This window comes from Poecilia formosa, unplaced genomic scaffold (genome assembly GCF_000485575.1).
Source record: "Poecilia formosa unplaced genomic scaffold, Poecilia_formosa-5.1.2 Scaffold530, whole genome shotgun sequence".
In the NCBI taxonomy this organism is placed as follows: domain Eukaryota; kingdom Metazoa; phylum Chordata; class Actinopteri; order Cyprinodontiformes; family Poeciliidae; genus Poecilia; species Poecilia formosa.
In genome coordinates this window covers 17,939-31,816 of record NW_006800469.1, presented here as the reverse complement: position 1 = coordinate 31,816, position 13,878 = coordinate 17,939, and the positions used below count along the sequence as shown (strand labels likewise).

Here is a 13,878-nt window from a genome sequence, read left to right as displayed (position 1 = left end):
GTTTTGTTTTGTTTTGTTTTAATGAGGAGCCAGCTACATTTTCAACAACAAAAATTGGGGGGTTACCAACACCAAGTGCTTAATAAACATGATTTGATTTAAAGGTAACTGGACAGAATTTTTCCCCTTGTTAATCTAACATTTCTCTTTCATACATTTTATTTGTTGTTGGCTTTCAGGGCCCTGTGATGGATTGTTGGAGATGGACACCACCAGCCCCCTCACTGCGCTGCAAGGATCAGTGTGTTCAGATCATGGATGGAAAGCTTTTAAGGTAGTTTGTCTCCTTAAGTCCACACTTAAAACAACTTCATAGTCAATGCCAACATCAACTGATTCTATGACATTGCTGACTATTTTTTCTACTTCTAACATAAACGGGCAAAGAAGACACCCAGAAATGTTTTTTCACCCGAGGTATTCGGTCCCAATCATCATCACTTCTGATGATGCCACATACACAGTGAGTCCACAACGTCTTGAAATTGTAAGTATTATTTCTTTATTTGCCATTTTTCTGTACTCTTTAAAATACAAATGCTTTCTCTGTTTAATTGCTCTATTGTTCTTTTTTGTAGGTTTCTGTAAGGTGCAGTGGTCCAGTGAATGGGAATGTTCTGTCGTTGATCCTCACTGTTCTTAGGAAGGAGAAATGCCAGTTTGTCTGCAGTAATACTGGAATACTGTGACATTGAATTAAAACAATACTCTGTCCTTGAAAAAACAGTTTTCACATTTCCTCTAAAGTGTACCTATCGTTTTATTGTGCTGATTTTCATAATTTTGTTGTTTGTAAACTTTGAATGTATTGACAGTTTCTACAATTGTCTTATAGTATAATGGCTCTTGAAAAAATGTCGGTAAGTCTTTATTTGACTGGGTGTGCATAAGACTGATATGATACTGTCATAAACATGACATAACTCCTGTTTGTCATGTTTGTGCCTTAATAATCTTTTACTATTTTTGTTAAAATTACAAAGAATAATTATTAAGGCACAAACATGACATAACTCCTGTTAGGAACAGTGTCAGTGTCATTCAGTAAATAATGACAATTTTAATGAGAATTTGCTTTAAAAGTTGGATGAAAGGTTTTATGTTATGTTTATGACAGTGTCATGTCAGTCTTATGCACACCCCATCAAATAAAGTGTTACCAAAATCGTAATATATTGAAAGCACAACGTAATTATAATTTTTGTTCTTTAAAGTAATAACTTTAATGTTGTTGTTGTTGTTTTTTTGTCACACTTAAATTTTCATGCTCATTGTGTTCTCTTTTGATGTGTAAACTGATAATTTATGTAAAGTTCATAAAGTTGTAAATAAAATTGCACAATTTTAAAATGTCGGTAATTAAACAAAATATTTGAATTACCTTGAACATCTTGTGTAATTAATCCTTCCATGTAATTGTAGCCTAAAACAATGTAAGTACTTCAGTGTAGTTATGCATATAATGCACAAAATAGGAAAGAAGGAATAAAGAAGACTTATGAGTAATTAAAATTGTACTTTATTAGCAATAGCAGTAAATCAAAAATAAAAATTAAGTGTAATTTAAATTACTCATTTAAATTAGTAGTATATTTAAAATATATTTAAAGTATATTAAAAGTATATTTTTAATATTATTCTGACAGAATTAATACACTCAAAATATCCTAATCAAGCTCTTCAATACTCCATAAAAAAGTACTTTTAAAAGTTTCTAAAAGTTGTAAATTAATACTATTTAAGTTCTATTAAAGTATACTAAGCACAAAAAAAGTTGTTCCACAATAGTACAGTTTAAGTACATAAATAAAAGCATGTTAAAATTTAAAGTATACTTTTTTTACTAGGGTAATGTTGATAGCCACCCTTATAGGTGTTGTTATATGGATTTATTTTTAAAGGAAGCTGAATTATTTAGAGAAATGTTCAGTGTACAGGCTTGTGTGATCTGTTGCATTTGTGCTAAAAGAGAAATGCATTTGCTGGCACTCTGCTTGCTTCTCTGCTCTGACTGGGAGCATTTCAGAGATAGATATAGATCAGGGGACATATCTGGCTGGAGGAAATATCACTCTACATATTTTTGTTTATAAACCAATTTTCCACTATTTTGTGTTTATCTATGATAATAAAAAAAAAACCAGGAAAAGGCCAAATCTGGCTTATGCAGCCATACCCTTTGTTGGCAAGATGGGCAGCAGAGCTGACCAAAAGAAACTCATGTCGCTTTGCTTTAAGACAGCTATAGCAAAGCGACATGCATTTCTTTTGGTCAGCCCTGGGTAAACTTTGTCTCCCAAAAGAGGGTCCAGCATAATTTTTTATCTGCTTTATTTTGTCCTTTTGGCTTCAGGCATGTGTGTTTGGAGTAAAATAAACACAGTTGAAAGGGTGTGGGGGGAGAGTGCTGTGTCTCTTTGCTGGATTAGCATATCAGCACTGAGTGCTAATTTAACTGGGTCATTGAAAGAGAATGCTTTAATAAAGCTGGAGAGTTTTAGATGTGCCATCACGAGCATGTAGCCCTTCTTCTGCTGTTTGACGTGTATTATTCTTTCAATTTCAGATTAAAGTTGCAGTGTGTAGCTTTTCTAAAGATATATTATCTGTCATTAGCACATTTAGCAGTGGTTCACAAGTTTGATTGACAGTACTAAGCCCCTCCTCCTGGCTCTTATTGGTTGTTTTTGGTCAGGAGCGGTTCATTTCTTCAGATGGCAATAGCAGCACAGAGAGGAGGTTGCCTGGGAAATTCATGGCAGGAGATCCTGCACTCCCTGTGCTTCCGACCGTAGTAATCAATGTTACTGGCCAGTTCATGCTAGCTTATAACAATTTAGTTTACTTATTGCAGTCGATTTCAACAAGCTTGGTGAGATTGCATAAAACTTCACTAACCTAAAACAATTTCACATCCAAATGTTAGATAGCGTTTAGCAACTTAACTTACCTCAATATGTTTTTTTAATTTTATTTTTGAAAGCTAGAAGTTCATGCTTTTGTGTGTGGGGGGGGGTTGCACCGGAATCTGCAGGATTCATTTTTTGACCGGGTTAACTCAAATAAATCTTTTAAATAAGGCCATGGCTGACGCGGGTCTTCTGGATGGCTACACTTGGTGGACTCCATTTTGGGTGTTAGTGATTCTGAAGGTGCTGCATACCTGCCTTGCTCTTCTTGAGGGACGGTCTAATGGCACTCTTAAGTACCCATAACTAAATCTACTTAAGTAAAGTACAGACACATGAACAATGTACTTAAGTACAGCAAATTAAGTACATTACATCCCACCACTGATCATAACATACTGTCAGAACATGGCCATAGTTTTAGCAAATATAAAAAAAAATTATTTAAGTTACCGACTGCAGCTTTAAAATGTGAGTCTGTAGCAGCACCCAGAGGGTGTCTGAAGAAACATACGTGTTTTGTTATGAAATGAAAAGCTTCCGTTGCTCAGCTTTTTTCCCCACATTGAATCTAAGGGTGCGTTCACACTGCAGCCTGAAGTGACCCAATTCCGATTTTTTTTTTACATAATGTGACCTGTATCTGATCTTTTCATGGCAGTCTGAACAGCACAGGTCGGATTCTTTTCAAATGCAACCCATATCCGATCCGTATCCGATTCAAATGCGACCTTATGTCCGGGCCACCCACATTCATCCGAACTGAACATCAACAAATGTCACTAATCTGGGTCCTGATACATGCAAGCGGGAAGAAAAACAACAACCATGTCGGACTACAATGAGGATTAAGTTGTTAATATGCTGCTCCGGTTGGACAACAACTTCAAATATGTAAGCTAAGCTCCACCGTTAGCCTCCATGTTTACTTCCGCAAACACTGAGCACTACTTACGGAGGTTGGCAGCATTGTTGGCAGAACACAGAGAACGCTGACGCTATTGCGCCCTCTACTGCGCATGTGGGTCACTTTCAGGTCGTTTGCCTGTTCAGACTGCAGAACACATACAGGTCACATATGTGTGGCAGTGTGAACGGCACGGCAAAAAAATCCGATTTGATAAAAAATCGGAGTTGGGTCACTTCAGGCTGCAGTGTGAACGTACCCTAATGGTGCGCCATAACTCCTTTTTTTCCCCTTTCCTTAACCTTCTCTATGAATTCTCAATGAGCAGCTGCTTAATAAACATAAAGGGGTGTGTGCTCAGAAGAGACCTGACCTCCGAGAGCTCAGCAGTGGGCAAGAGAACAATGGAGGAGGGAGGGTGTCCTTGAGCTGAGTGTTGAGACAGCCTCCAGCCGGGGGCGGAGGGGCAGTCGATCCCGTCAGCCAAAAACAGTCAGAAGAGAGTGGGCTGAGCAAGGGGAGGAACTGGGATTTCTGCTCCTGCCTGTGTGGCTGCAGGGGAGACCCCGGATGCTGGGATTTTCTCCACCATGGGATGCAGCCTCTGTTCTTTGAGGAAGCCTCATGAGCAATATAAGCTACTCTACGAAGTCTGCAAGGTACTGTGACCGTGTGCTTTCAAACTTAGGAAGAGTTTTTGGGTGTTTTTTTGTTGTTGTTGCAATCTTTCTCCGGTTTTTAGCCATTTATCATCCCTGACTTGTTGTCGGTCTCGGGGGTCATTAGGTTGAGTTCAGTGGGGTGAAGTGGAAACTGTTGCCAGCTAAAAGAGGGTCTGAACTCTGGATGCTGGGGTCAGCGAGAGGCGGCGTGCTGTGCTTAAAAGGAGGTAATGAAGAGGTGACAGCTCTCTCAATGACCCGGTGGATCTGTAGCCAACATCTGAACGCTGACTGTTCTTGCTTCACTCTTTCACCAAAGTTTATATTTAACAGTTGAGTGCTTGTTTTGCAAATTGTCTTTACGGAAAAGAAAATAGCGCAGGCGTTGTAGCAGATGCATCATTAACACACGGGGTTGAAGAGCATTCTCACACCCAAGGACTGGAGCTAGATTTGGCGTTCTTTTCCATTCTTTGGCGGCTGAGCGTAAACCCTGATTATAGGCAGAAACGTTTGATGGGTTTCACCAAGTTTTTTTTTGTTTTTTGTTTTTTTATGCTGCAACATTTGCTCACGTCAGAGATACCACAATCTCCTGAACTCCAGCATATTGTTCTCATGCTTTAAAACTAGATTTACATTCACCCATCAACATGCATCAGCTGAAGTTTACAGTGTTTGTATCATTTATGTTTCTTGCCCTCAGAAGTGGATTGGTGTATACTGGGTGGACAAAACCTGGTTCATGAAAATAAAGCGAGACTGTAGTGGTATTTTAAGAAAAAGCAACAACTCCCTTTTTGTTGTTGTTTCCACCAATGGTAGAAAGAAGGTCTGGGATGTTAACGTAGGGTTGTGTATCATATTGTTTTTCATTTATCATGATACATTTTTTATAAAAATTTTTGATTTATTGTTGTCACGATAAATTCCAACTAATGATGTTTGAAATCCCCCCAAACTTTTGGCATTGATGGTTTTACTATTTTCTCCAATGTTTGTTCAATGTAAGCATTGAACAAAATCCCAATAAATTTGAAAATGCAGTTACTGTGTGCAATATTTTTTATTCACTCAGTCATACATTTACCTAAAAAAGATTTTATAAATAGTTCTTACCGTCCCTTTTTATAGTTTTCACAATAGTGATAATGATATCACTACCCCAAAATTCTGAGCTAAAACTTTAAATCCATATCACCCACCACTACTTTAATGCATTAATATAGATTAATTACATCAGTTTCAATGTGTTCAAAATTTTAACACAATTAATGTATTTATTTATTTATTTTACATACAAAATTCCTGAACTGCAACTTTGGTATTCACATGTTTCTGATACGCTCATAAATCTATGCACAAGCAACGTCTGCAAACAGTATCAGTGAGCTGGAAAGAAATGTTGCTGCTCAAGTTGTGCTAAAAGGAGTTAGCTTTCATCTCAATGCAATACATGCCAGTGTTCACATATTTAAAGAAGTATTTTTTTTTCAAAGAAGTCCAATTAGATTGTTAAATAACCTAAACACAGATTAAAAACAGTAAACTGGATTGTTGAGATCTATTTATTTAATAAAAAGCTTTTGAATTAAAAATGTTGCTTATTTTGTTGATGCATGGTTTTTCATTAATTAGAGATTCTGCAATTAGCACAATAAAAAATTAAATCTGGTCCCACGCCAAGTATGAACATTTAATTCATTTCAAGACTTTGTTTTAAAGAGTCCTTAATCAGTATAGAATAGAAGTTCAGTCATGGCTTATTTTTTTCCATAAATTGTGATTTTCATACTTGCTTTTTTCTAGGTAGGCACTAGTGTAATTTTAATTTTATTTTCTTTAGCAAACAGAATAAAAGTTTCTTCAATCTTAAGCCAGGGGAATCCCAAATGTGGTTCAGGGGCCATTTTTGCAGTCTGTGGACTGATTTTGTGTGTCCTGACTTGCAATTCAAGAATGATTGAATTTGATCAGAGTGGAAAAGTGTTGAGAAAAACAGAAGTAAATTAACTGCCAAAGATTTGAGAAGAATCAAAAGGTGAAGCTACCAGGAACCCATTATCTTCCAGTGCTGTCATATTCCAGAACTGCAACCTACGTGGAGTGCAGAGAAGTACAAGATGTTCAGAGACATGGCCAAGGTAAGGGAAGCTGAAATCTGACCAACACCAAACAAGACACATAAGTTTAAACGTCAAAACAGATCTGAAGACGGATTTTCAAAGGTTGCATGGGTTCATGGCTGGATCAGTGATAGGCACAGAGCTCCACTTCACACCAGACACCAGCAAGGTGGAGGTGGGATACTGGTATGGGCTTCTGGTATTATTAAAGATGAGGTAGTTGGACCCTTTCACGTTGAAGATGGAGTCAAAATCAACTCCCAAACCCACTGACAGTTTTTAGAAGACACTTTCAAAACTTTTTTCATATACAAGAAGCATAGAATAGACACTACAATGGAGGCTGAAGTTCCATTATGCATCTACTTGATGGATTTGTGTACTACCACAGTAGGTCATATAGTAGGGTGCCCCGTTGTTGACTCGTGGTTGCTAAAAACCTTACCAGACTGATTTTAGTGACATAGTGGGTATAAAATATTGAATAAAATGTTGTGCTACATGACAGGCTTTATTTTCACTCTTATATTTAACTTTATGACACACAAAACTACAAATGAATCGTCCTTATTGTCTCCAGGTGCATTCTGGGTAAAGCTTGTCACAACGTCGTCATCAGTCACTTGGCAACAAATGGCAAACAAGAGCATTTCTATGGACTACGTTAACATGTTTTGAATTTGTGTTGTTTCACCAGTAGCCTGATGTTTCTGTTCTTCTCTTGGTTTGTTGTACTTCATGTCAGATGGACTTCAAAATGACGTAATCGCTCTCTCTGGTGATGAAACTTGTTAGCTCCGCAGTTGCGAACATGTCTATGTTGTAAAGTTAATTTATCATGAGCTTTATTATTTGGGCCCGGTCATTAGCCCCGCCCCCGGCCGACGCCGACTTGTTCTGCTACTGCTTCACATGTTTGCCTGAGGAGCGGAGACAGCAGTAAGGCGTCTTGTCTGGAGCTTATTATAACAAGGTAAGTTCCATGTTAAAATGATCATGTTTTTGACTATTTTATATGGAGGCATTAAGTTTCCGTTTTCACAAGAGTATTGATTCATATACATAGTTTGCTTAACGTACATTTATTTGTTTGGATATCACTGTATATACGATTATTTATTATATTAACCGAACATTAAAACTGTCAGGAAAATCTGGAGGCCATTTGAGTTAAAATTATTTAGCTGCGGAGGTTGTTTCTTTAAGTTTTTGGCTGTAGACTGCAAAACGGGGGAGTGGCTGTGCTGGACCATTGGCTTGATCTATGCCACAGGTGTGTCAAACTCCGGTCCTGGACGGCCACTGTCCTGCAACATTTAGATGTGCTGCTACTGCACCACACCTGACTCTGGACTCTGGAGAATGTATCTACACAATGAGGAGGCAATTAAGCCATTTGACTCTGGCTTTTGTACCTGTGGCATATCTAAAAACTGCCCAAATGTTTTTTCTTTGTTAGTGTGTCATGTTGGTGACTGAAGCCTGTTATGATGACTTCAACACATTTCTTCAGACAGGTTGGCACAACTTTTAATGTCCAAAAAAATTTTCTATAAGCCGACTAATTTCTTTCGTAATTATTTCTGACTTTTTTATGCTTTATCTTGTAAACCAGGTGGGCAGAGTAATTTGAATGAATATGATGGTGACACACACAGGTGAGTTTGATTAGTTTTGCTCACACTTCTTTTTAAAATATTTATTTATTATCCTAATGTTTCTGCTATATTTCCTGTTTTTCCTTCCAGGCTGGAAGTCTTCCTCCTTCATATTGGTGAAAACAAGAGCAGCACCAAAGACACTTCACCATCAGTGATCACTAGACCATCCATGGCCGCTTCCAATGAACTTTCAAAGCACACGTCACCTTCAGTGCAAAGTACCATGAATGAATGACCTTTGATGTATATTACTGTCAGTGTTGTTTGATGTTTTGAAATAAAAGTAGATTATGTACTGCAAATGGTGCTGGTGTTTTTGTAGATTCAAATGGGATCTAATGTCTTTTAAAATGAATTTGGGGATTATTGATAGTTTATGGGGGGGCTGGGGGGGTTTAATTGCTGTAGTGGCTTTTATTTGGTAGTAAATTGACAAAAAAAAAGTGGGCAATGAGAGAAGAGGTAGACAGGGAAGCAAACCCACAACAGCTGCATTGAAAGAGCCTCCATGTGGATTGTGCTTAACCCCTGCACCACCACAGCATACCCTGCCAGTTGTATTTTAAAACTCAGATTTCTATGTTAATATATATACTTTACACCTTTCTGTGTTAGATTAACACATTCATAGTGTTAACTTTTGACAAAATACACTAGTGTTGAGTAAGTCAACACTGATGTGTGTTTAATTTCAACTACTGTGAGTGTTGATTCACAAATAACACTTTCAAAAGTGTAATTTCTACACCATCCAGAGTGGGCCAATATAGACACTTTCAAAGTGTTGAGTTAAACTCTGTAGGAGTTGACTGAACACTTCCAAATTTGCTGTGCAGGATGATATGAAATTTATTTTCTGATTTGTCCATAAAGCTACACTTAGGTTAAGCATCATCACAGCACAGCCGCCCACCATGTTCAGTCCATCTGCTCATCTGTATAAATACACTTGCCGCACTATTTCACGCCATTCACTCTGAAGCAGCCACCAGGCAGCAGCTCTGGAGGCTGCCGTACTCCAGGCAACATGCCAGTTATTTTTTATTCTTATTGATCCCCGAAAAACGATAAAAATCCAGACATTACCAAAAATCAATGAAATCCCCCCAGACTGCACTTGAAAATTGAACGTTATGCTGCTAACACTTAGCTTTCATCAACAACTCAGTGATGGAAGTAAGAGCATTACGCAACATAAATAATCACCTCGCCGGAACACGGTGCGCTAAATAATAAAAATAATTTAACTAAGCTTCGAGGCAGGTAATTTCCTCAAGGAATTTTAGTAACCAAGTTAACTCGAATCATTCGAGAAATCGCTACAGCCCTACTTCAGGCAGTCAGCTAGTTTTGTGGCCTTGCTTGAAAAGTGTCGATACGAAACCTATTGTTAAAAAAAAACTCCTTTTGACAGTTTGGCACAAGCCATCTGGGAACACAGCAAGCAGGAGGACGAAATTACTGTGATTAAAAGAAACTTAACTGTTATTCTTTTGGCCTCCACTTAAAATTCTGTGTTCTGGGAAATCATGCTAACTATGCTGTCCAAACAGTGAAATATGGTAATGGGAGCATGCTGTGGGAGTACTTTACTTCAGAAGGTCTGAGTTTATGGGAAGGTAAACTACATATTAAAACAATAATTGAAAAAAGTCCATCAAAATCTCCAGTCATTTCTAAATTTTTCACTTTTTACAATTTTAGAACATAAAATCAAATTAAATTCAAAAACTGAAAAATATTCATTGTTCACTCCTGGCTGAAATAAAATGTAAAAATCAAAAGAAAAAATTTATGTAATTATTTTTTTTAGATTGAAGTTTGCCAAAAATATTGGATCGTACCAGCTGAATACACTCTTCAAGATTTTACAAAGAATCTTAAAGACCATGTATAATTTTCCTTCCACTTCACATTTATGCAATCTTATCTTTTGGATTATCAAATAAAAGTTTTGTACAACATGTTGAAGGTTTTGGTTACAATGTGAAAAAACGAGAAAAAGTTACATTAATACGTTTTTTGTTTTGTTTTATTACTGTACTTAGTCAGGCGTTATTTAAAGATACCTGACACTATAGGTGTAGACGTTCCCCTTATTTTGATAGTCTCGAGTTATAGTATTTTTTTTTCTCTTTTTTTAATACTTGACCTATTTGACAGCTGTGGATCGCTCAGCTCTCACTTCAAAGCAGCAGTAAGCGCCATGTGTAGAAGCAGGCTCACTTTCCTTTGTCAGTTACTTAGTGCAGAAGCTTTGGAAACTATTTGACAGTCACAGGTCAGTTAATCTGTCCAGAAGCATCCTGTTACGGCTGTGGCGCCTCACTGCAGGTTTTCTAAGACTCTGAGCTTAATTAGAGCCTGAGCATAAGCTGCCAGTTCAGTCTGCAATCCACGCTGGATCATGTTTCTAGTAAAACTTTTGCTTTATTTTTTTCTGATCACCGTTGTTTTCTGAAAATTGCAGACAAATAGCAAGAAAAGTGATTGATCTGCAGAGAAATAGTTTTGCAAAAGAGCCTGCTGGAACATTTCCTCTAGGAAGCTGCCTAATTAGCCACATTTCTCAGTGAAGAAATATGTTACAGTCATCTAAGTTGTCACCAGATGTTCTCAGTATGACTAGATTAATGGAGAATTGAAATAGAAATGTTTTCACAAGACTGTCCTTCATCCAGTCCGGCCCACTGTCAGTCTCTGTTAACTTTTGACAAAATACACTAGTGTTGAGTAAGTCAACACTGATGTGACTTACTCAACACTAATGGTCACTAAGGCCATTTCCACAACATAAGGGCGGGAGAGGACTTGTGAAAAGGCAGTCTGGCCAGATTGATTCTGGTGCCAGTAATGAGGTCTGACATCATGACATCAACTGCATAAGGAGACAATGTGGGGACCAGCAGCGCCAAGCACAACCACTTGACACTTTTTAATAATCGCTAAGACTAGCCATGGTGAGCCACCACATTTGGCAAACCGTGGAGGAGGTGGCTGCAGTGCAGGAGAACTCACAGAAAGTCCTACTGTTGTCTAAAGCGAAAGATGGATGATATTTAGAGGGATAAATGATGCATCAAGATCCCCACAAGAGAAACACAAACCGTGGATGGTATTTGGTTTGACACTTGCTCAGATTGATGATCTATAAATATCTTGATGAGTCTCCTTTGTTTTTCATACTTTTTTTGTTTGCTTAGACTGTATACAAATGATACAACTAGCGATCCAGACCTTACTGTAATCAAATCAGTCGTATGCTAGGAACAACAAATCCCTATATGAATCCATTTGCCTATGCGTGTGTCCATCCATCGTCCATTCACCCACAGCACTATCTTTCTGTCTATCCACTTGTCCAGCCATCCATTTATCATCTATTCCTCATTCCATTGGCCCATCTATTAATATATCCATCAGCTCATTAGTCCATCTGTCAGCCCATTTGACAGACAACATGGTGGGAGATGATTGGAAAACGGATACATAAAAACATGTCAAAGAATTGTAAAAGACTTGAGACTATGAGGTTCATCCAGCAGGATGACGACCCTAAAAGAACACCTTCCCCTAGATATTTGTGGACCATGAGTTGCTTCATACTGATGCATTGTGGTATTCTATTTGTTGTGTTTCCAGGAAATAACAGGAAGGCCACTAGATGGTGGTATGACAGCTATGTAATAGAGCAGTATGCACTGTCGTCTCCATGCCAATTCTCTGCTGACTGCCTGCAACAGTAACTTTCATTACAAATGTGCACAAAGATTAGTCTGTATTCTGTTCATTTTGAAGAAGCACAATTTTGCGATTGCAGTGTTTACATTGATAAGAAACACAATTAAAATGACACATGAATATGTTTATTCACACAATGAAGCATTAAAAAAAAACATGCCATGCCATCATCCTCCAACTACTTCTTGTTGTCTTCTTTATGGTTTGCTCCAGGAGCCACATCAAGTTTTTGATCATGTGACGTGATGGAAAAGAAGTGTTTCCATTCCAGTATTGCAAAATAAATAAATTTTAATATGGCCAGAAAACCACTTCACTCTTGCACCAAAACCTTTTAGTGAAAAACAAGAATTTTTTCTAAATTGCTATGTTGCCATTAAGCAAATTTATTTTCATAATGTCGAATTTCGCAGCAAATGTCACTTGTGCCTCATTTTCACTGAGCGTTTGGTGAGATTTGACTAGGGTCATCAAGGCACTTGACATTGGCCTTAGTATTGACTGATGTTTGATGTGCAGTAGCACATCAAACATCAGTCAATACTAAGGCTAGCAAGCCTTCATAGGGAATTCCTGTGTTTGTTGTGCGGCCCTGTGTCTGAAGAAAGGGAACCCTGGGGCAGCGGTGTGAGATAACACTGTTGATGATACAACCCTGGGTTTCAGTCCAGTTACAGATATTGGTTTTTCTGTGAAGCCCACTGTGCATTTTGCTCCATGTCAGCTTTCCTCACCACAAAGCAGAGAACGATGCTCTCTGCTGAATGCTCTTTACTCTGTCAGGCTTTGTGAGGAGACAATGTCAAATGTTATTTTTGTGCCAAATTATAATCATGACAAGATAATCAACTGTTTTTATCTGAAGTCTTTTTGTTGCCGAAAAGTCTGGCATTAACGTCGGGTTAAGCTCTCTGAGAGACCCACTTTATACCTTCATCTGTGTTCATCAAACTCTCAGGGAGGCAGCAGACAGCGTGCTGGAAGGAATTTGCATTGTTAATTGACCATCTTTGGATAACACAACATCCCATACTTAAATCTGATTTGTAAATTTCCTGTAAATAGAGACTGCTGTTTTTCAGCCTCACACTGTGGAGGGTCTTATTTTTGTTTAGTTTAATAAACAATATGTTTGGATTTTTTTAAGCACTTTTAAGTCTGAACATCCACATAGAGAAATTCACTATACTGATCACAGTTTGTTTTTTATGAGAAAGTGTAATGAAATGAGTTTCATTACTGGGACTATTCTTTACTTAAGTCACTGTATAGCACTTTAAAAGCACTTTTTGCACTTTATGAACAAGCACTTTATTTAGAACTGCACTTTAAGCATAGATTTACACATAAATAATTTGCACACAAGAAGTTTTAACTGTATGAGTATTTTTAGTGATTAGCATGTAGCCTTTTGTTCTGGGGTCTGCACAGCTGCTCCTCATTGAGAAGTGAGGTGGTTGCCCATGAAGAGAGGATAATTGTTACTCAGAGCAAGGAGCTACTGGTGGGTAGTGATGGGCTATCTGAAGCCAGGTTTCGAGGCTTGTACCGATTAAAAAGGGGGCGTGTCCGACGAAGCCCCGCTCGAGGCTTGTGTTGTCTTGCTGAAAATCACTTGACTGGCAGCAAACGAGGCCTCGCATTGTATGGGTCACGTGACTGCTTCATTTTGCGTGTCGGTTTTCAAAATAAAAATGCAATGAGCCATGCTGCTTCATGGGTTGTTGTCCATTTGGTCGCACATCAGAGGAGAATATTTGTCTTCAGTGGCCAAAATAAAATGAACATTGACCAACATATTTGATGTGTATTGATGATGGCACTCATCAAAATGTAATGTTTGTTACTGCTTTTCTCAATTGTAGATTATAT

At 38.0% G+C, this 13,878-nt stretch overlaps 1 protein-coding gene and 1 long non-coding RNA gene across 2 annotated transcripts in view; both read left to right on the top strand.

Annotated features, from left to right (window-relative positions):
• The first annotated feature begins 4,107 nt into the window (after positions 1 to 4,107).
• The window catches only part of LOC103129239 (PDZ domain-containing protein 4-like), a 23,720-nt gene continuing 13,949 nt past the window's right edge, over positions 4,108 to 13,878 (top strand). The window contains exon 1 of the mRNA XM_007540258.2: positions 4,108 to 4,475. Within this exon, the coding sequence (XP_007540320.1) occupies positions 4,407 to 4,475 (69 nt within the window). The 5' untranslated portion in view covers positions 4,108 to 4,406. The remainder of the gene's footprint in view (positions 4,476 to 13,878) is intronic.
• LOC107834142 (uncharacterized) overlaps positions 11,314 to 13,878 on the top strand; it is a 3,784-nt gene continuing 1,219 nt past the window's right edge. The window contains exons 1-2 of the long non-coding RNA XR_001659927.1: positions 11,314 to 12,524; positions 12,555 to 13,510. This is a non-coding gene — a long non-coding RNA (uncharacterized LOC107834142). The remainder of the gene's footprint in view (positions 12,525 to 12,554; positions 13,511 to 13,878) is intronic.